Source organism: Mizuhopecten yessoensis, unplaced genomic scaffold (genome assembly GCF_002113885.1).
Source record: "Mizuhopecten yessoensis strain PY_sf001 unplaced genomic scaffold, ASM211388v2 scaffold2255, whole genome shotgun sequence".
Taxonomy (NCBI): domain Eukaryota; kingdom Metazoa; phylum Mollusca; class Bivalvia; order Pectinida; family Pectinidae; genus Mizuhopecten; species Mizuhopecten yessoensis.
In genome coordinates, this window is record NW_018404455.1 from 581599 (window position 1) to 606728 (window position 25130).

Consider the following 25130-nt stretch of genomic DNA (forward strand, 5'->3'; position numbering starts at 1 on the left):
ATCGGCAAAAAATGGTGAAAAATGTGAATTTTTTCATTAAAAAATAAGGGGTAGGGGTAACTAAAATCGCATTTTTGAGTAAAATGAATAGGTTTAAGACATTTTACTTCCATAGTTTCAAAGAAGATGATATTTTTATCAATTCTACAAACATTCATACATATCTGATAGCACACTTGGAAGAAATTGTATGAATTTGTTCTGCAAATGGTCAAAACCCGAAAATTCACCTAAAATCACATATTGTGTTAAATTGGTATCTTTGACCGATCATAGCACAAAAACGAACACACCGACATATAGTTTTTTTTTCATTTTCTCCTATGCCATTATCTCCTTTTTCCAAAAATCAATATCAGAAAAAAAGTTTAATACAGGAATCTTTTGACTTCTTACAGGTGTACATCCTTAAGTCATTAATGATATTTTAAACATTTATAGGGAATTTTCTATTTTAGCTGTTTTCTACACAAGTTTCAGATTCCTTAATACATGGATTGTTCGTTCTTTTGACTCTAAGTACCACTGATATTGCTTACACGGTCAAACGGCCGTATGTTGCACATCCTCGATATCTATGGGTTACGCTCACTTTCGCTCTCTACACCCCTGGAATATATCTAAGCAAAATTGAAGGCACGAAGATAGCTGTTTGATTGGTCTCAGGTAAGAAAAACTGACCAATCGCTAGACTGATACCTGTTCTTTGAAGATTACAAAGGAGATACGCCCGACTTCAAAGCCTGTCATATTTTACCGTTACGTGACTGCGAGATTCTTGTGATGTATATCAAAGGATCAAACTTGCCTTCTTGTCTCACCAACAAGGTGGCGCACACCGAGCCTTCAATTTTGCTATGACATATTCCAGGGGTGCAGCGAGCGAAAATGAGCGTAAGCCCTGGATATCGAGGATGATTGGTGCAGTGGAAAGTTTACTTCAGCTGGCTTTTTGCATCTTCAAACAAAATCTTCCAATAGGTCTTTCATTTCTAGATCTAATCATCATTATCATAGAGATAATTACTAATAACCAATACGCATAAAATACAGCTATATCGAAACATATCTATCTAATAAATAGATCACGTGCATGCAATACAAGCCAGCTAAGTAGGATTGTACCGTTCTGATATTATCAATTGGTCAAGTACATTCATAGCGAAACGAACAGATTAGTTCGTTGTTCAAAAAAAATAAAATAATGACCATTATTAGAACTTTTCTAATAAGACCAGTTCATGATATTTAAAACATTAATAACTAAAAAGAAATAACTTGTAACTTGATATCAAACATTAAAAAGCTTTCGTGTATAATTCCGTAATCATGTGTGTAAATTGAATGAAATATTTAATAACATCGCTTTGTATATAAACAAAATGAACCGTTCGACAATTTTAAGGCTCATGAATGACATAAAAAAGCGAAGTTAATATATTTATAAGGTCATGAAAATGAAATATTTTGAACAGAGCACAGAAATCCGTCACAAAAAAACCCAGCTAGACCAACGTCAAAAACGAACGTTCAGCTAGAGCGACGTCAAAAAACGAACGTTTCAGCTTGAGCAACGTCAAAAACGAACGTTTCATCTAGAGCAATTTCAAAAAATGAACGTTTCAGCTAGAGCAACGTCAAAAACGAACGTTTCATCTAGAGCAACGTCAAAAACGAACGTTTCATCTAGAGCAATGTCAAAAAATGAACGTTTCATCTAGAGCAATGTCAAAAAACGAACATTTCAGCTAGAGCAACGTCAAAAACGAACGTTTCATCTAGAGCAATGTCAAAAAACGAATATTTCATCTAGAGCAACGCCAATAAACAAACATTTCAGCTAGAGCAACGTCAAAAACGAACGTTTCATCTAGAGCAACGTCGAAAACGAACGTTTCAGCTAAAGCAACGCCAATAAACGAATATTTCATCTAGAGCAACGCCAATAAACGAACATTTCAGCTAGAGCAACGCCAAAAAACGAACGTTTCAGCTTGAGTAACACCAATAAACGAACGTTTCAGCTAGAGCGACGTCAAAAAACGAACGTTTCAACTAGAGCAACGTCAAACACGATCGTTTCATATAGTTAGTTTCAAAATACAATATAAAGGGTATTATTGAAAGCAATTTTTTTGCATATTTAAACAAACCTTAATTTAGAAACGACAAAAGATTTACAAGATGTTTATTTTTGAATTTGGTCTGAATGATATCAACACGGTCGGAGACAGATACTCTTAGTGACAGAGTTAGTGATTTCCTAGAATAACAACGGTTAAGTAGCAGTAGTTATAGGATAAACTGTCCACAACACTTTAATTCCGCTACCTTTCAAAAAGAAATGTTAACATTAGATGTTGCAATATTTCGACACATCAATTAAGGCGTTATGTTAAAAAGTGTAACTACAATGACGTTATTTATAGGCCAGCCGTATTAAAAATAACTTCAACATGATATTTAGTGTGAATTACAAGCGATATCGAGTAATGCTGAACATTTTCAACCACATATAACCTTTTATCCTCTACCATTCAATAATCAGGACGATACTATATGTGGAAACAAAACAAAATTAACACTGCCTCGTTGTCAAGACAACAACGAGAACGAATACCGTCTGACCGAGGTATAAGAAAGTCAACTCTAAGAAAGTTCTTAAGTAAACTTTTCTTGAGTGTCAGATGTCCTCCCAGATTATCAAGATTTAAGATTTTCGGCAATTCGTCCAATACATCTACTCCAAAAGTATTTATTAATAAAAAAATATTGAATACTTAACGACTTTAGTTAACCTTTAAGGAAACATATCCATTAATTTTGTGATTTAAAACGTTCTTAGCGTTAAGCAACTTCATGATTCTGGAGCAAGATTGACCCTCTGCAGCAAACATTATGAAGCCCCCTCTTCCTCATAAAAGTTAATTTATCGGTTTCCTCTCTGGGTATCATCTATTTGCGGGTTAACAAAACGCAACATTCCCGTCTAATGGGGATCATATGTATGCTGTATCAAGTAATTTGCCTCCATTAAGTAGTGTTCTGTTTACGCAGGTTACAGATATATGAGAAACACCAATGATATCTAAAATCCCACCTAGCATACAGCGCTAATACTTGTAAACACACCTATTTGTCTAACATGAGTGGTAACGTTAAAAACCAAAAAGAAAGAGTATTGATATATAATGTTTCTAAATATGATGATCAACAGTTAGAACATCTACCTTGTATACATCAATAGATACGTGAATGTACATGGGTGTTTGTGTAGAAGTATACATTCATGTTAAAACATAAAGAATAAAAAAAAATCATTCACAAATCAATCAATCAATAAATTAGCCAGAGTACACAAACAAGTATTGACAAATATATAAAGTGTCATATAATGATAACAACTGATGTCAATTAAAGGTGAGAAGGAGTTGTACGTGAACATTTAACAACGTCTTACATGTATAGGTGTTATACTCACGTTGGAATCTACATACAGAAGTTTACGAGTGTAATTATATACATTTCGATGCAAGATATTGCACCATTATTTACACTTCTATATAAAATCTTACATAATTATATACTTGACTGAATATCATTATATATAAAATATTCAAAACTTTATAACGTGTTATATGATAATTTACACGATAATATAATATATTATTATATATACACACAGCGACTGCATGTAACATGTTGCATGTACATTTTTACATACACGATTATGAAACACGTTATATAATAATATACACGACTATGTTATGTATGATATTGTTATAGAACAACTTTATAACAGTTTACATAATTATAAACATGACTACATAACATGTTATATCATATACACGACGATAGCAACACATCATTTTTATATAACTATTTAACATATTATATAAATACATACACGACAATATAACGTGTTATATCATTAATACACGACAGAATGATATAGTGTTATATACACGACTATATATCATGTTACGTTATTATCTACACGAGTCTATAACAAATTACATTTTCATATACTTAATGACATCTTAAATGAATTATATACACAACTATAAAACATAATTTATAATGAAAATTTCATACATTGTAACACAATTCTGCCCAATACTTTAACATACCATATACTATATACATTCAACATGCAAACTATATTTATTCTACTCTGTTGGCATTGTGGGGGTTTGTGCGACATACTAGGGACAATCGGTTTGTCTGAAACAAAATAAACGTCTTACAGGAATGGAAATTGTCGATGTATTCTTGTGTGTGTTTTACTTCGACATCATAAAAATAATGCATGATGTAATCAATGTCCTTCATTGTACCTGAATTCATATAATTAATGTTACTTTTTTCAAATCTGAAATTTTGATAATGTTTCATAAAGAAAAAACTTTCGTCCAAAACAAAATGAAGAATAAAGGTTTTCCATATCAGAACGAAATATATATAATATTTTGATGTCTGGATTGAAAACTAGGAAATAATAAAACAGATTCGTGTCTTTTGCAAAATCATTTTCAACAACATTAATTGAACCAAATACCACAACACGTGTAATTGCATTTTGTTGTGCATTGACATTTTGTAGACAAATGATAGTGACTAGAAACATGTGTATAGCGAAGGCCCAAACAGGATTATTACGATATAGGTGTAAAGCTATAGATCGAAATGCGACAAGCTATAAAGAGGAATAGTCTTGCTGTAACTGGTCAAATCATCGGTTTGTTTACAGAGACGAAGCGGGCGTGTCCTTTTCTTTGTCATCCTTCTCCGCCGTGGTCGTGACCCCAAATCTTTGGTCGTAGTTAACGCTCAGCTTAATCCTCTCTGAAAACGCATCTGAAAAACAAAATAGTGTCATTCTGTTAAATTCAGTATTCAGGAATTATGACAAATTCATTGCGGAAACACCCCTCTTTCTTTAGAACATGACTATATTTTATATTTACTTTAGAGGTTCGGATTTTGTCGCGTGAGTTGACACTGTGGTATATTATGTACTTGTGAGCTGACGTTGCGATACATAGTGTCCTTGTGACCTGAAGCTGTGTTACATTTTATATGGTGTATTGTTCCTGATGAATTGACGCTGTGGTATGTTATGGTTTTGTATGTCGATCTTGTGTTAATGTTGTGGTATATCATGTCTTTTTCCTTGAATGTTGTGGTGTATAATGTTTTGTGTGTTGACGTTGTGGTATATTATGTCCTTGTGTGTTGACGTTGTGGTATATTATGTCCTTGTGTGTTGACGTTGTGGTATATTATGTCCTTGTGTGTTGACGTTGTGGTATATTATGTCCTTGTGTGTTGACGTTGTGGTATATTATGTCCTTGTGTGTTGACGTTGTGGTATATTATGTCCTTGTGTGTTGACGTTGTGGTATATTATGTCCTTGTGTGTTGACGTTGTGGTATATTATGTCCTTGTGTGTTGACGTTGTGGTATATTATGTCCTTGTGTGTTGACGTTGTGGTATATTATGTCCTTGTGTGTTGACGTTGTGGTATATTATGTCCTTGTGTGTTGACGTTGTGGTATATTATGTCCTTGTGTGTTGACGTTGTGGTATATTATGTCCTTGTGTGTTGTGTTACATTATGTCTTTGTGAGTTGACGCAGTGTTATATTATGTATTTGTGTGTTGACTCTGTGTTTTATCTGTCATTGTGTGTTGACGTTGTGGTATATTATGTCCTTGTGAATTGACGTTGTGGTATAGCATGTTCCTGTGTGTTGACGCTGTGGTGTATAATGTCCTTGCGTGTTGACGCTGTGGTGTGTCTTTCTTGCTAACAACTAGTGTGATTTCTAACGAAACAAGCTTCAATCTATTGACAGGATATTAATATCTACATTATCAATAAGTATTCCATGTGGAGAAGTCAAAAACTTTAAATTATGTTCGACAATAAGTGAGCTTAAAACTCATCAAGAAAATTCTAGCGATATTTTTTCAAAACACACATGTGATTGATGTCAATGTGTGAATGAGCATAGGGGTTAATAGCTAGGAAAGTAATGTTGATAGACAAAATACAATACAGCATCTTTTCACAAATCAATACAATGGCCTCTAAAAGGTATGTATAAGATTGGCAATAGATATAATATTCCAAAACTTAATCAAACTGCATCATACACAAAATCGAAATATAACAGTTTCAAATCACGAAAACAAAATATGCACTAAAAATAGGAACATAAATCGAGGGATGTGAATCAAAACAGCAAGATTAACCCACACACAATTCCAGGGGTTACGCTCACTTTCGCTCTCTGCACCCCTGGAATATGTCATAGCAAAATTGAAGGCTCGGTGTGCGCCACCTTGTTAATAGGACAAGAAGACTACTTCGATCCTTTGAGGTACATCAAAAGAATCTCGCGGTCACGTAACGGTAAAAATTGACAGGCTTTGAAGTCGGGCGTCTCTCCTTTGTAATCTTAAAAGGATATGTATCAGCCTAGCAATTGGTCAGGTTTTTTTTTACCTGCGACCAATCAAACAGCTATCTTCGTGCCTTCAATTTTGCTATGGCATATTCCAGGGGTGCAGAGAGCGAAAGTGAGCGTAACCCCTGGATGTCAAGGATTACCAGGGGATGACGCCATCGGGAGTATTCCTACTCAGCATCATCAACTTCCTTCACAATACTAGTTGTTCACACAGTTGGATGGCATAGCAGATCTCAAAGACAAAATATCTAGATATTACAGAAAATCCAGTCGAACTCGTCTTATTGAATTTGTTACGGTGGATGAATGTCTTTCTAATTTCCCCTAACCTCCATACATATTATAACACTCAAACACAATACATGGCTTATGTACGTTGCATGATAATAGGTCAAACATGGTAGATTTCGTCATTTCGTCATGAAAGAGTGTTCAATGTATGTAGCTAACACTGTCCTTGTGATGAAACTGAACGGCCTTGATTGGGCATTACACATAATTAAATTCCTAATCCTCCTCCTATTTTGTTTTTAGCCAAGATTTGATACATTGTGCTGGTCTGATCAAAGCTGATAATGCGCTTTATTGTAACCTTGTTTTAAGACGTCGTCGTGATGTGGGTTTAACCTTTCAGAGATGATGTGAAAGTGACGAGATAAAACAATGGTTGGATTTTGTTCAGCCTTGGTGTTTGAAACAAGAAATCAATAATGGCCAATTTATTGGTTCTTGTGCAGCTGTTAAGCTCAATTTATAACTAAGATCAACAATCGATAGCAAAACAAAAGCAAAAAACAAAATAAAAAATAAAATAATTAGTGCTTCTTTGTTTCATTGAGTTTAACTGGTGATGTCCTGTTCATCATAAGCATCCTCGATATCAAGGGGTTACGCTCACATCATCCTCGATATCCAGGAGTTACGCTCACTTCATCCTCGATATCCAGGGGTTACGCTCACTTTCGCTCTCTGCTCCCCTGGCATATGTCAGCAAAATTGAAGGCTCGGTGTGCGCCACCTTGTTGATAGGACAAGAAGACTAGTTTGATCCATTGCTATACATCAAAAGAATCTCGCGGTCACGTAACGGTAAAAATTGACAGGCTTTGAAGTCGGGCGTCTCTCCTTTGTAATCCCCAAAAGACAGGTATCAGCCTAGCGATTGTTCATGTTTTCTTTTACCTGCGACCAATCAAACAGCTAACTTCGTGTCTTCAATTTTGCTATGACATATTATAGGGGTGTAGAGAGCGAAAGTGAGCGTAAACCCTGGATATCGAGGATGCATCATTAGCGACCGAGTGAAATGAGAGTGCTATTGTACCGTAACAATTATCCTGGTGTAAAGTGCATCTCAAACTAATTGTTTAGTAAAATTATTGTCTTTGACTTAAATTATTCAAGTGCACACGGTGCAGTGTATTACACGTCGTTAAGGCCAGTTTGAATTAGTATCACTGAACCACCATCTCTGGATCAGTTGAAGTTTACTTAATTATACGCTAATTAAAATGTTCCATTTTTAATAGGCATAGAAATACTAGTACATACGAATATATATTGCCAAAGGGTGACCACTTTGAACCCCTGGCCATGAATATTTATTTTTGATCTTAATAATTCAGAATATTACACTGATTTAAGTTTGAACATGATGTATCATTAATTTAACGGGGCTTTGTAAATGAAGTTCCCCTGTTCATGTTTAAATAGCTACGTCATCACAAATTGTGGTTTTTAGTTGTTTCCAATATGATAACATTGTTTTAATATATTATGTATAGAGTTATAGTTTAATACATTATTGCTTTGAGTTGTTGTCGATATCCATAGAATATGTTCGTATTTATTTATATCATGAATATAATTATAGTTTAATGCATAATTGTTTTGAATTATTTTCGATATCTATAAAATATTTAAGTATATTATGTATAGCGTTATAGATTAGTACATGATTGTTTAGATTTATTGTCAATACCTGTATAATATTATAATATTATATAATATAGCATTTTTGTACAAGATATGGTTGTTTTGAATGTTCGCCAATACGTTTTTACATCAGTTACTATATGAGTATTTCTTTGTTTTATGCACAGAATCGTAGTAATATACATATGCAATTTCTAATCTGGAGAGCAGAACAATTGTAAAACAACGTGAAGTCGGTATTAATCTATGATCCCCGTGCTTACACATTTCAAACTGACACCAATACGTACATCTGGCTATTGGTAATACTTCAATTATCATGTACTCCTTAACATCCGACTAAACACGTGGAACCAGTGCTGAAAGGACCGTTTAAAACTGTTTAATCTATAGTGCGTGTAGATGTTGACGGAGGAATTAATAGCAAGAGTTATTTCCCCTTTGACGTTCCTGTATATAAAATACGGCTTAACCAGCAAAATTCGTTAACAATTTCATATAATGGTTATGCAACTATGTAGAGTTAATTTTATGAAAATCTGAACATTCCGATAGTTTGGGGACTTTTTTGGAAAAAAATCCAAAAAATTGAAATTTCGTCAATTTTAATATTTTCCGTTTTTTTGTAAGCATTTCTAATTAACCCTTCAAATATTTTATTTATCGCAAAATATGTAACACATGTTACACAAAGTGTTTTTTGTTGAATTTGTACGGATAAAAGTGATTATCTACAAGCTAAAAGCAAACAGGACACAAAGATCTATACATATAGAGTGGGAAATTGAACAAAATATACACAATGGCTTTATAATTAATTAATTTTTCATTTTACAATCACTTTGATACGGGTGAGAGTTATCTTCCTTATTGTTCTTTAATGGAACCAAATAACCCTCAGTCATGTACACTTTGGACATCATTCCACAGTCCGCTAACTCACGGTATAAATTTATAATTACATGTTAGGTACATATGTGACCAGAGGCTATCGCATGGTATGCCGTTCTCACGTGCACTCACACATGCATTTCATAGGTATCTCGATATTTTACAAAACATTATTTTCACAGAGTAAGTAGACTACATTTGTAAACACGATTTAATCGACAGAGCGAAACTCCCTCAACAGCGAAAATCGTAACGACCTCGAGCTTATGAACTCGTGTNTGAAAGCAGCATCAGATTACTAGGTCCGACCTTATTTAATAAACGAACAACAGTGGTCCGATCGGTTTGAATTTGGTACGTGTAGATTGAGGGGTTCAGACTTACCTGACCGAAACTAAATTGCTGACTATTGCCAATTAGCGTTATTTCTTGTAATTTAGTGGACGCGTGAGAGAAGGGCATAATATTCTTGATGCATTGTTTTTATTCTCCAAAACTGTGGATTTTAAGCTCTGCTAATAGAACGGTCCAAGTGTGTTCGTTTATCGTGGAAAGTTTCTGCGCCACACGTACCGTGTCAACCGGGATACGCGAATGTAGCCCATAATTTGCACTAGTTCTACGATATTGAATGCCCGATACGCAATACGGAAATGACGACACGGTGTACATGCACATTTCGATCAAGATAATTAAGTCCGAGCTGTACGTTTTCCGAAAGTGCGTCACGAAAATGGCCGCTAATGACGATGTGTGGAGCCACCTTAACTCTGATGGTTTTGAATTGTTTTGAATCGTTTTGAATTGTTGACAAGTTTGAATTCGCTAATAACTGAACTTATCGAACAATTCGAACTAAGAATATTTCATGTCGCCCGCCAATTTGTAACGGCAAACATTTTGAATAGGCAATATATTTCTAACTGATAAATGCATTTATTGACCCTGAAATCATTCCAGAAACGTATCACTACATGGAAATAAAAGTGTCGGCTCACATACCGTGATTGTTGCTGGTGAGAATGGAACTTGTCGTGGTCTGGGGCTTCTTGTTATAGCTGGCAGAGTTCATAGTCAGGCGGCGTACGTTCTTCCCCGGCTGGAACACGATGATGTACATTTTGGGGGTAAACAGACACAGGAGGGCCACAGTAGCACTCAAGCTGATCGAGATACACAAGGTGGTGATCTGGACCTGTAACACAACGAGATAACGGGATTAAAGCATGCACAAGATGGTATCTGGACCTGTAACACATCGAGATAACGGGATTAAAACATACACAAGATGGTGATCTGGACCTGTTACACATCGAGATAACGGGATTTGAAACATAACGGACAAATACTGAATTATGGATTACAATTCATAAATTAATGTGATGGTTATTCGAACTTTAAGAAACGTAGTTCTGAACAAGATCATACATACTAGTCAGTTCTCAATATAGAAATTTAAAACAAAATAACAGATTATTTCGTCTATAGTAGTAATAACAGTGTCACAATGCGAGAGGAATTCTCCTTAAAATTCAAAATAAGTGAGATTTCCAGAAAATAGTAATCATTGAGACATGCTACATATGTATCGTATTTTTTACAGCAGTTATATCGAAATAAGGGAAGCAATGACGAATAATCCATTCAATAAAGGGAAGTAGTTTAATTATTAATATGCAAGGTGTCTGGAGAACTAACATCGCATGTGCAAAGCATGTTGATTACTCTTTTTGACTTGATTTTAAATAAGCGTGTCTCTTACTAATATTTATTTTAGGTGGCAGATACATTGATTTTTGAGCGACAATCAGGGAGCTTTTTATGTGTAAATCTTAATTTTGCCAGCAATCAGTTGTAATTAAAACAGTGGGTTTAGCAGAGAGGCACTCTATGTGCTGGTCCGTGTTATGTAGGGCACCGTGTTTTCCTAAGTCACCTCGGTTACATGCTGGCAGTATCAATAATAAATGGGCGTAGTTCATTACGATTATAGAATTTGCTGTAAAATTTCCGCGAGGTCTTTCGAGCAAATCTACAATACCAGATAACTTTGGTACGAGCTGATGTGGGAGAGATTCTGCCATAAACTGGCCCTTGATTTGCGGCGTGGGTGATGGCATATGTCGTAAAAGGAACAATGCAACAGATTATAGCATGAACGGGATCGATGGTGGTACACAATTACTGAACTAATCCGGTCTTAACGGAAATCCACGAATTGCAGAAATTGTATAGCATTTGAGAAAACTGTTTAACTCACCCGAACACCCCAAATGAATAAGTGTATCCACTACACGGAGTATGAGCCTTCCTTGTGTTATTAATTAAAAGCCATGGGTAAGAAAAGACAAAGATGGCGACTCTTACCGAGCGAACATATTTTGTCGACTGTAGAGTTACAGCAGACACCCTTTGTGAAATTGGAGCCTCGCCGAAACTGTCCTTTTTTAAATTGGAGGTTAATAAGAGTTTTGACAGTACAATTTCAGATAATGGAGATGAAGAGTTACATAAAAGGCCATTGGAGAGATTGAAGGTGACTGTACAGGTACAGAAATGTTAAGCAACATAAGTGGCTTTTTCAGAAATCGTTGATCAAGGTCATAGACAGTAATGTCATCTCCCGGTTTGACGCCATTTTCTTTTGTTGCGAAGATGAGGCAAGTTTCCGGACTGGCGCACTAAGATTTTTTGTTTTTGTTTAGCGTACCAGTAAACATTGTGATGCGTCGATAGATAAAGAAATTAAAACATAAGAACGTCGCTTCTCCTTGCAAGAAAATTAGTGCCGTTTCCATAGAACTACACGCGGAGCTTTATCTGTGTGGTATACGACTAGACTGTAAAAGACATATCGCCCGAACCAGTTTAAGTGTGTCCCGCGTTCAAAGCCTTGTAATTACAAGCAACCAGCGTAGGATACATCACACAGCACACACGTCCTCAGGTGATTTAATCGTCTTCCTATGGGGGTTTTACTTCTTTGTAACAACCTTTTCAACAGCTAAGGTTATATGACGTCAGTGTCCACTGATGGGGGCCATTCAACAGCCACTTAAACCGACACCACAATGAAATTCCAATTCCTGGACAGTGTAATCAGGGGCACACAACTCTGACAGCGGGTTAACTAGAGGAGCCGACGAACACACCGCCAAATAGACACAGTAGGGAAGAGAGAACAGCGAAGAGAGCAGTTGAAAGGGGGAAAGCAAATGATTGTTGTATATACTTGGTGTCCCCATCAGAGGACCTACAATATATACCTTACTTCCCCGATACATATATAGATATATTTATTTGATAAAACATTGCATCAGTACATGAACAATACATATTTTACCAGGGTAACACAGAATAGTCGTAAACATATTTACACTGTGGTATTTAATAAAAGTTGCCCCCTATAACATGAAGTGGGCTACAACAGGCCAGAGGGTTAAGTATTTTCCTAAACCTGCATTGGACCCGATACTAAAGGGGAGGGGCACACAGGTTGACACATACATCATACAACAGGCCAGCAGGTTAAGTTATTTCCTAAATCTACAGTAGGGAAAGGTGATCAGCGATTATTGGTAAATAATATAGAAAGGGAGATATGAAATCATATTTCCCTGAAGATTTTTTTCATAACTGATGTTTCTTCAAACAATATGCATGTATAAAACATCAGATTTTATTGGTATTTATAGCTCTAAATATATCTAAATTGTGTTTGTAGAAAAACAGATTGAGAAATACTTAAATGTCTCCATCAACACTCTGCATGTACATTTCCGATAGTTGATGTGTGCTTATCTATTCCAGATGATATAAAGAATCAAAATATCACGCGAGCACGAGATGATGTAATGCGAGCAGAGATTGGAGACTTAAAGAAGGAAATGGTGGCAGTAATCAGGGCTATTCAGAACAGACAAGAGCTTATTGCGAGGAAATTAGCGATCGATCCGATTGTAATTGCGCATTTGTATATATATTCTGTAAACTCCCCGAGGAAGGGTCCCGCTAACGACTATCGTGTAGACGTGACGTGTGTCGAACAAGGACGCCTCGCGACACTCTCGTTGCTTGTAGGAGGCCGCTTTATGAACAGTTTATGAACCTTTCTAGCGTACACTGTCATTACAGTAATGTAATATATAGGAAATAAGCGTGCTTTTTATTTAGCCTATTGAAGCACAACAGACTTAAATGTTGGCACTACATATAGAACCACTCCGTACCACGCGTGCAACGACTTCCGGTTCAAAAATGACTACGCACCACTCTTGCAACGGTTTCCGGTTCATATTTCCATACAAAAAAAACCAAGTACATTTATACTTTTAGTGATATGGACAAACCTAGCACTAACATGTACACAAAAAAACATTTATAAACGCAGTTATCCATTTTTGTGCTAGGTAACCGCTGTATAATAAGGCCTATTTTAGTCGAATTGGCCACGAGTTGATTGAAAAACAAAGTTGTTTATTTCATTTACATAACTCGTATCATAATCAACCCCTTAATGTAAGCATTCTTGGCACAAAATAGTTTTTCTTCAACATTAGTCCATTTTATAAGAAACGGTCAACAGTAGCTTCATTTACCCCAACAGACGAAAACCATTGTTATCATCCAAAGGAATAAGAGATATCGGATGGAATCCGAAAGTCGACAGGTGCTGACCTGATTGTACTTGTACGCTCACAACGATAACAGATCTATTTATCATAAACTAATATGAAAGTCTCCCTCTGATACACATTAAAGATATTATGTACAGTCATGATTTAAATAAAAGCTACAAAATACAGTCAGATTTAGTATATGTGGCAACCTATTCAATATGGGGTTTCATTGAATTGCTAAAAAAACCTTATTTAGTTGCACAGTATTGACCAATCTTCGATCATATGAATCTTCACATCATTAGGCAACACATCTAACTAGGAAATAGTTTGTTCCTATTTGGGTGAAAGAGCACAATCTACGTATGCTGTTTTAAAAGACACATTTTTTATCAATGTAAATTTTACATCGGGCAGTTCCGGTCTGGCAGGTTTTGACCCGCGGACACGGACACGTACAGGGCACGTCATTCTGAAACGACATTTAATGAATTTTTTTTCGGACATAAAGAGAAGATACAAGGATACCAATTTTAGTGGTTAATACATGTAATGACGCTGAGGCTCAATAAGTGATAGAAACTAAAGTCGAAGACGCCGCAAACCCTCTCTGATCTCTCCGACGAGAGTCGAAGAAGGATCTAGAATAGTTAGAACGATTATTTCTCTGTTACGTAATATCAGTAACAGAAGAATTCACAAATGAAGTTAAGTTACTGTTATTCGATTAATCCTTGTGCTTAGACTCTCCATTCCCTCAGAGCGGGTATACGGGCTCGTGACAAAGGTTGAGCTGTGAGGATTTGAATAAAATCAGCTTCTGTTGACGTACTTCCGGAATACCAGTGTCACAATTAGAGAGGTTCCGCAGTGTAACAACATTAGATCTGAGATCTAATTCCTGACTAAGGCGGGTCCCTCCTCCGTCCCCTTACTAAGCCCGTCCCCACCATGATGTACATGTTTGAACATACATGTAACATTTGGGAGTAAATCTTTGTGACAGCCCCCTCCCCCGCCCCTCAATCCGTCCTGTCTAATCCACATCAGCCTGGTACAGAACACATCTAGAATTTCACAAGGTTTATACATATATTTTAGCGAATGAAGATATCTCACGAATACTTATTCAAACAAATTTTCGCGAAAATTAAGTGATTCACAGTAAAATATATTCATTTACATTAAAATCAATAGATTTAATCAAAATTTGTGATTTACAGCAAAATAAGTTGATGAATACGCATTCTAGATACGACGGTATAGAGATCGGAGCGACGGGTATTTTTCATAGATACCAGACGAGGACTTCCGATGGCACTGCCAACTTCTATACCCTATCAAACCTAAATGAGGCGTATTCACTTCCCTGTCCTACCAGACAGTAACACTAATGAGTACACCATCTATGTATATACGCGAGGATTATTATACATTTATAATATTTATATTGTAACGTATCTGCTTCTACTTAGGTTTCCTTTTCCCATTCCCTACAGACTACAATAGCCGCCGTGATATCCGCCTTTATACCCGAGGGAAGTTTATATAATCTTCACGTTCATCCATTTATGTTTTTGCAAACAAAAATATATTTCAGCAAAACTTACTCGGTTTCAAATATTATATAACACGGCTTTGTTAGCATGATTTTAGCAGAGCAGCCCATATTTTGGCAGGGTCCGTTTTACTATGATCCTTTAAACCATACTTTTATTTGCGTCACCCTTTTTTTAGCGGCAGGTAATTGGTTGACACATAATTTGTGGTATTCTATACTTACATTTAATAGCGTGATCTTATTTTAGCGGCGTAGTCTGTGTTCGACATGATCCCTTTAAAACGCGTCAAAACCCCACAAGCCATATGCATTACGGCCGATGTTTACCCAACATGCACCTGAGAGCTTTGATGTCTAGTACTGATGTCTGGCATTGTCCGACGACAGCTGACCGTGACCTCTTGACCTTCAGCAATCGTTGGCTGATTGCATTTTGCAGAGGTCATGGAAGTACACATCAAGTGCTTGTGGTCAATAACGCTGGACCAATAATCACGAAGAAAAATATCGTTTCTTAATTATATGTTATGTTTAATTACGCATGCTCAAGAGTCTATATTTGTAGGCAGTGGTCAGTCTTGGAATTCTGGGTGAACGAGTTCTTTTTCTGAACGCCACATGCATCTATATGGCGTCTTGTACCACAAAGCTCCCACTGTGCCGACCGACTGAATATATTGAAACTTTCTATTTTGAGAAAATCATTTGATATTTTTATAACCCACTCCATGAAGTCTTCAATATTATATAAATCCATGGTAATATTACATGTATGATATCGACAATTATAAAGGTACGACTGTTATGACGTCATCATTTAAAACTAGTGTGACGTCATCAGTTATCGTTTGTCCTGTTGTGACGTCATCAGTTGTGATGCTTACTTGTATCTATGTGTATTTTTGATGATTTCATTAAAGATAGCTCAACAGCTATAGCGAAGTCAAACTGATCACGCGAGGAGAAAATGTTCTTGGAATTATTTAAAATCGCTATAACTTATTTTACATCATTCTCTTTATGAGCTGTCAGTGTATCAACATTCGGTTATTTTCTCATAAATATCGATATATCAATCTATCAATGTATAAAAATGCATTGTATACACTTACATATAAAGTGTATAAACGTCTCGTGCTCGTCAGGGCCACCATTAATACACATATTTTAAAGTATATATAACAAAGTAAGTGGCTCTATAGTATATATAACAAAGTAAGTGGCTCTATAGTAGAACACATTAAAGAGCCTTACGCTCTACCACATGGTGATTAACGAATCCCTACTAGTCCCACTCTCTGATCGTTTAATAATTTTTAGTATAATAATTTTATTTAGCAACTTGCGCTTTTCAAAAGCGCAATTACATTACCAAGGGGCATTTATGCACTTATTAGAAAAATTGCAGTTCGTCATTCAATTCATTCAAGGTAAGGTATAGCATAATATATGCATAATAGGATTTGATGAGCTGATCCTACTTCACGATAAATCAATAAATATTGGATACATAACCAGCTAGTTCATCATCATGATACTTTCACGATAACTACATAATTGTCAATATTGCGAGCTAATTTCCTTAGATTGTCATACTGGAATCGACAATGTAAGCTAGTTAGGGCCAGCGCTCGTCAGCGGTAATCACGACGGACCATGTTTCGCTGGAAAGGTGTATAAACGTAATCCGGTGCAAGGATAGTCTCTCGTTAATATTATGTTTACCATAGCCCCTCGTTAATCCGGTGTGTAAGATAGTCTCTCGTTAATCTTATGTTCACCATAGCCCCTCGTTAATCCGGTGTGTAGAATAGTCTCTCGTTAATATAATGTTTACCAAAGCCCCTCGTTAATCCGGTGTGTAAAATAATCTCTCGTTAATCTTATGTTTACCATAGCCCCTCGTTAATCCGGTGTGTAAAATAGTCTCTCGTTAATCTTATGTTTACCATAGCCCCTCGTTAATCCGGTGTGTAGATTAGTCTCTCGTTAATCTGGTGTTTACCATAGCCCCTCGTTAATCCGGTGTGTAGAATAGTCTCTCGTTAATCTGGTGTATAGAATAGTCTCTCGTTAATCTGGTGTTTACAATAGCCCCTTGTTAATCCGGTGTGTAGAATAGTCCTTCGTTAATATTATGTGTATAACAGCTTCCGTAGGAGTGTACAATAAACCCTCGTTAATCCGGAGTGTATGACAGCTTCCGTTAATCAGTAGTGTACAATAGTCCCTCGTTAATCTTATGTGTAAAACAGCTTCCGTTAATCCGGAGTGTAGAACAGTCCTTCGTTAATCCGGAGTGTAGAATAGTCCCTCGTTAATCTAAAGTGTACAATAGACCCCCGTTAATCTGGAGTGTATAACAGACGTCCGTTAATCCAGAGTGTAGAAAAGTCCTTCGTTAATTTTATGTGTATAACAGCTTCCGTTAATCCGGAGTGTAGACCAGTCCATCTTTAATCCGGAGTGTATAACAGCTTCCGTTAATCCAGAGTGTACAATAGTCCCTCGTTAAACTTATGTGTATAACAGCTTTCGTTAATCCGGAGTGTAGAACAGTACTTCGTTAATCCGGAGTGTAGAATAGTCCCTTGTTAATCTAAAGTGTAGAACAGTACTTCGTTAATCCGGAGTGTATAACAGCTTCCGTGTATCCGGTGTGTAGAATAGCCCTTCGTTAATCTTATGTGTATAACAGCTTCCGTTAATCCGGAGTGTAGATCAGTCCATCTTTAATCCGGAGTGTTTAACAGCTTCCGTTAATCCGGAGTGTACAATAGTCCCTCGTTAATCCGGAATGCATAACAGACTTCCGTTAATCCGGAGTGTACCATAGTGCCTCGTTAATCCGGATTGTATAACAGACTTTCGTTATTCCGGAGTGTAAAATAATCCATCGTTAATCTTATGTGTATAATAATTTCCATTAATCAGGTGTAGAATAGTCTTTTGTTAATCCGGTGTGTATAATAATCCCTCGTTAAACCGGTGTGTAGAATTGTCCCTCCTTAATCCGGTGTGTAGAATAGCCCCTTGTTAATCCGGTGTGTAGAAAAGTCCCTAGTTAATCCGGTGTGTATAATAGTTCTCCTTAATCCGGTGTGTATAACAGTCCTTAGTTAATCCGGAGAGCACAATGGAGCCTCGTTAATCCGATGTGTACAAAAGAACCTCATTAATCCGACTCTAAAAACCAGGAAAATATACCCTTTCGTATACTTGTGTTGTGTTCTACAGATGATTAAATGTAATTGGAAATTCGTGTTCCGTAATTCTGGTTGTGCTGTTAAAGGTATTTGAACCGTGTACTAGACTTTTCCTATTTGTGTTCAGTATGTCCATCTTTCCAACTTTAGACATAATACAACAACATGCTGAATTATTCACTTTCATGATGATAGGAATACTCGGAATAAGATTCATCAGTTTGGTTTGAATACTAAAGGCTAATTTTGTTTTGAACACAAACAGGAATTTAAAACTTGTTTTTTGAGCTTTCGAAAACGTCTGTTTCCTTTGTCAAGCGATGAGTGTAAATAACCGATGTTTCGATTTGAAACCGCTGCAGTATTAGAGTGCGATTGGGCGAAATCTCTCAATGGTTTTTGACAGCTGACTTTACTGATTCGGTACACTGTGGCTTATTAAGTTGTTTTCAGCGGTTAAGAGCCAAGACACCGGCTATTTACACTCTTTGATTGCCAAAGGAAACAGACGTTTTCGAAAGCTCGCAAAATAAGTTTTCAATTCCTGTTTATGTTCAAAACAAACTTAGCCTTTACGATATGAATAGATTGACGTTTTTCTCGCCGACAATTATGCTTCAAAATTACGTGCAAATATTTGTTCCTGTTTGTAACTGCTTGGACTTTTATATCACCCTAAGAATATCTTCCTGTGACTAACAATTGACAAAAAGTGTACATGTCTTTCCGCTCAGTATCGGTTTTCCGAACACAGAGAGTAACTGTGGCAGAGAGCCGTGAATTCCGACGCATGTGCGTATGGATGCAGAATCAGTTTCCGGTCTCTTGCAGCTTGGATTAGCGGCCCTCAGTTTTTCGGACGCTAATTATTTCATAATTCTATGAGATAGTGATCGACCAGAATATTTCAGCTGGGCAATGGTGATGGAGTGTTCTGGGAGTAATAGAGAACAGATCTGTCCGAGGAACTCGCTTTATACGCCTCCTTGGAGCTGATATTGATAGATCGATTGCATGACGGGGGCTTAGGGCTACCTCACACAGCAATTAATCTCACATCGACTGAGATATGTGTTAGGGGACATTGTATGTATATCTATAGTAGAGCCAGTCCATGCTTTCATTTACTAAACCTCAGATTTGTTTTTCTAGAATCAGGAATTCACTGGATTAAAACAGCACTACACCACGGCTTTTCCCAATAGATCACCGACAAACTCGTTAAAATATCATGATGATACACATCTGTCTAGCGAGCTTTATATATGAGTATGTATCTGACTAAATATCTAACATATTAATATGTATCGGTCGAACTATCCTTACAATTTAATATGTATCTGGTTAGACTATCTTTGCATCTTATTACAAATATCGACGTCAGTAACATTTAACGATAACACATGTGACTTCTAGCTAATGATTTTGATTGGTTTCTCGCAACAGCCGGGTTCATATGAGGACGGATGTCTGGGGAGACACCACTAGAGAGAGAAAGAAGAAAGGAACGAAAGATGGACAAGAAATATAGGAAACTAATATAACTAATGGAAAGAGTAAGTAAATCACAAAATGCGCAAGTTTCCAAAATCCTGACATATTGTGTTTTGCATAATTTCGGACACACTCAATGCAGTCCTGTACTGAAAATAAATTTGATTTAATTTAAGGATTCCTGTTCCACTGCCATACTTACTATGCATCGGAAACTTTTTTTTTCCGGAATAACTACAGCTTTGATAAATCATTTCTGTACAAAAACATACCTTGCCGGACTTTCTGAAGAAAACACGTAAATAAAAACAGATCCGGAGCTAGATCAGGATTCGAATCCTGGACCACAGATTGTTATACTGTCGTTTACTTAGCTACCTTGTCAACGAATACAAAAACCGTCTAGTTATATCCAAAACAAAAAAGGGGGTGCTACTGTATATACGAAAAACTAAGTGAACAGGGATCCTTAAACCAGAAAATAAGATGACATGAAAAAATAACTTACCTGGAAAGAGTTGAGGGTGCCGAAGTATATGGGAATGAAGGCGAGCCAGATGATACAGGTTGTGTACATGGCAAATCCAATGAACTTCGACTCATTAAAATTCTCCGGAATCTTTCTTGTCTTTATAGCGTAAAGTGTACATACAATAATTAACAGCATGTTATACATTAGCGATACCAGGAAAGAAATGTCATCCGTCTTGCATTTAAGAATCACTTCGTTCCTCTTACCGTTAGGTAGATATATACGAGTTCCCGGGGGCTCGATTACAAGCCAAACAATAGTAAATAATATTTGAATTAGAATTAAAATACATGTTATAACAATTTGTGATTTAGGGCTGATGAAAGGGGGTCGTCTTGCCGACCGCCTTGCGCTGTCAAATATTCTCGATATTCGATTGGTTTTCGTTAATAAGGATGAATATATCACAGAGAATCCAAAACCCACCCCGAACCTCTGTATGGCACACATGATAGTAGAGGGTTTGGCAATTAATATGAAGGTTATAAAGTAACACATCAAACATCCGGACAACAGGAAGTAGCTCAGCTCTCGTCCGGATGCCATGACAACGGGAGTATCGTGAAACTTCATGAACGTGAGAATTACGGCTAGAGTTGCGATAAGACCTACACACGCTAACACCATGGGAACAAGAGCATACACCGTATCCCACTGCATGTATTGTTTCGGAAGCACGTGGCAATCTCTTTTATTCTTATTTGGCCATCTTCCCCGACCACAATCCTCGCACGTAAATTCATCTTTCAGATATTCGAAATCCTGACAAGTAATGCAAACCCAACAACAGGAATCTCCTGACTTTCCGATATACTTGTACTGGTCAAAGTTACATGGCTGGCTGCATCTGGACTCTGGGAAGACTCCGGTTGCTCCAGATGACCAAACAAGACGGTCCACGTCCAGCTGTAAAGACCTGGACATCGACCAATTTCCCACCACGACGTACTCGTACTTTTTGGTTTTGGAATTCTTTTGGTAGTTCATGATCCGATATCGACCCAGTGCGTCGCCCTTGGAATCAAACTGGACCGTTGCACCATAACCATCTGTAACAGATCCAAATGATATAATTAGATAATTAGTACACAATGTACCGAGAGAAAAAAACTGTGTATGTCGTTCGCAATCAAACTTCATAATAACTGCAGTTCGATCATTTTCATTGTTGTTGTTTGGGGTTTTTTCTCGTTGAATTTTGGGTCTTTTGCTTAAAACAAATGCCGAAAAGAAATGGCCAACACCGTATGTTTTGCACATGGAAATATTTGATTTAAGTTTTTATTTGCAAACTATACTCTTAATTCAATACATGCAGAAATGTTCAGTTCATACACAGAAACTGACCCATTCATATACATTTGTATAGGAATGGGTGTTAGTTGGAGTTACTTGTATAAATGATTACAGGGAAAATATGTTTCATGATTATTGACGACACTGCAAAGGATTTTGTATGGTTATTCAAAATGTTGACATCCAAATGAAATGAACACATTCTTAAGTCAGAGCAGGTCAAAACAGATCATCAAACCGTTCATACTGTGCGGTAATAACAGCCGGAAGTACTTAAAATGACTTCCGGTAATTTTGCGATCGCGGGGTCCACAAAAGTCGGTTTCACACTTGTGAAATCGTATTTAGAACGGGATCACACAAGTCATTAGGAGGAGTTTAGTGCCTTACTTCCTTGAGTGGGCGAGGACATTAACGACGTGTGAAGGTCAAGGTCAATTGGCTTAATGTTATTTAAACCTCGTTGTAGTCTCGCGTCATACATTTGTAGTATATGCTTTGAGGAGACTGTATACAGATGCTTGGTATTGATGTTACGTTGTAGAGGACTGTGACATCAACGTGCCTTTAGTAATTCGTCTCTGCCCAAATAAGGAGAATAGATGATATGTCAACAAAATATGTTAATTATAACTCTAAAAATAGAAATACTACATTCCCGACGCAAATATGTTAGAGATGTTATTTTTTTTTTTATAGATTTGGAGAGCTGCTTTAACCAAGATAATCCATCAACGTATATGTGAGTCAGAATTTGGTTTAAGTATTAGTGATACATTTATCGTCCCGGTGAGGAAGAAACAAACGGTAAAGATGTATTTCTCTTAAGCATATCATAACATTACTCTTCTTGTGATTGCAGACAAAAGAACACATATAATTCACTTTCTATATCTCATTGCATTATAATAATAGGCGACCTGTACGGGGCCACCAGAAGACTCATCATGAATCTGGTTGGCCCACTTTCCGACCCGTATTTTAGGAGACAATTATTTTTTAATACAAAACTGTCCCAGCAATCCCAGTATTTTTACTGCAAACCAATGTGACTGGATTATTGCGGTTTTACAATAGAACCTGGCATGAAGAGAAATGATGGAAATTTAACCCTGGATCAGACAGAAGGCCTTGTGAACGGTTCTACATTTCACTTGCGACTATTGGACATGTTGATGTATAGACTGCCCTAGATCCTCAGCTGACCAGTTCCTGATTCCATGCGTCCCCAAACCTATGAATGACTTGCAATGTTAATGACGATTGGCGCCATACGCTTCCTAGATTAGGTACTTATCACCTGTTTCCCCTCCGCTCGCGATCACCTTCTGCGCACTTTAATCCCTGTATCACGTGAATGTTACCAGCGATTCCTTTTTGTGTTCTGTAAATTCGACGGAGGTGTTTTGAGTGCATCGCGTGTCCATAGATCAAAAATCAATGTATATTTGCATGGTACCCAAATGGATATCGACAAGTAACATACATGAGAAATAAATTTGCTATTAAAATATCGCCTTCTGCTTAATCCCGGTATACCCGTTATAATGGGAGACATTCTATAAATGCGGGCATTCGTATTGTTATTAACACTATGACTTATTCATGCAAACAGTGATGAGAAAATGCGTGCAATGAAAATAGAGTATAACGAAAATGCGTGAAATGAAAATGGAGTATAACGAAGATTAGTAAAATGAAAATGGGGTTTAACGAAAATGAGTACAATGAAAATGGAGTATAACGAAAATGTGTGCAATGAAAATTGAGTTTAACGAAAATGAGTGCAATAAAAAAGGAGTATAACGAAAATGAGTAAAAAGAAAATGGAGTGTAATGAAAATGAAAACAATGAAAGAGTAAAAAATGAAAAAAGGAGTATAACGAAAATGAGTACAATGAAAATGGAGTGTAATGAAAATGAAAACAACGAAAAAGGAGTATAACGAAAATGAGTACAATGAAAATGGAGTATAACGAAAATGAAAACAACGAAAAAGGAGTATAACGAAAATGAGAACAATGAAAATGAAGTATAATGAAAATGAGTACAATATAAAAGGAGTCTTACGAAAATGAAAACAAAGAAAATGGAGTATAACGAAAATGAGTGCAATATCAAAGGAGTCTAACGAAAATGAGAACAATGAAAATGGAATATAACGAAAATGAGAACAATTGAAAAGGAGTAAAACTAAAATGAGTACAATCAAAATGGAGTATAACAACAAATGAGTAAAAAGAAATGGAGTTTACCGAAAGTGAAAACAATGAAAAGGGAGTATAACGAAAATGGGCACAATGAAAATGGAATATAACGAAACTGAGAACAAAAAAGGAGTAAAACGAAAATGAGTACAATGAAAATGGAGTATAACAGAAATGAGAACAATTAAAAGGGAATATAACGAAAACAGGTACAATGAAAATGAAGTATAACGAAAATGAGTACAATGAAAATGGAGCATAACGAAAATGTGTGTAATGAAAATGGAGTATAACGAAAATGAGAACAATTAAAATAGTGAATAACGAAAATGAGTACAATGAGACAGGCAAAATTTAAACAACCTAAATAAGTAATATATGATTTACTATAACGAGTACATTACGAGTAAACACAATGAGCGCAGCAACTATGAGTACTACTGAAAGTAGAACTGCAAATGTGAAAACGAACAAAATGAGCCAAACCACAAATGAGTACCGCAAAAATAGAGTACAACGGAAAAAATTGGATGAAAGAGGAAAAACGGAATCTGGTAAAAGAATTAATACAACTTAAACGAGTAGATTTAATGTTAATACGAGAATTGTAAAACTGAGTACACATATTCAGCAAGTCCTACGATTGGAAAAGAGGCGCTGTAATGTTTGTCTGTTTTAAAGAAATGCATTATTTGGCAGACATAACGGGCCGTGAGATGGGTCGATCGGGGATAAAGTCTTAGATTGGTTAGCCAGGAGCAGACACTCAAACAGCTCAGACATAGTAATCAGGAAAAAATAAAACCGAGTTTCAAATCAATTCAAGTTTTGAATTTAAATACAATTCCAATGCACAAAGTAAAACGTTGAATCGTCTTAGATATAATCGCCTTAAATTGTATCAAATGTA

At 36.4% G+C, this 25130-nt stretch overlaps 1 protein-coding gene across 1 annotated transcript in view; it reads right to left on the reverse strand.

The window, feature by feature from the left end:
• Window positions 1-4429: 4429 nt before the first annotated feature.
• The window catches only part of LOC110445379 (metabotropic glutamate receptor 3-like), a 41890-nt gene continuing 21189 nt past the window's right edge, over window positions 4430-25130 (reverse strand). Inside the window, exons 2-4 of the mRNA XM_021489954.1 lie at window positions 20693-21765; window positions 10307-10499; window positions 4430-4857 (exon numbers count right to left, since the gene is read on the reverse strand). Of these exons, the coding sequence (XP_021345629.1) occupies window positions 4745-4857; window positions 10307-10499; window positions 20693-21765 (1379 nt within the window). The 3' untranslated portion in view covers window positions 4430-4744. The remainder of the gene's footprint in view (window positions 4858-10306; window positions 10500-20692; window positions 21766-25130) is intronic.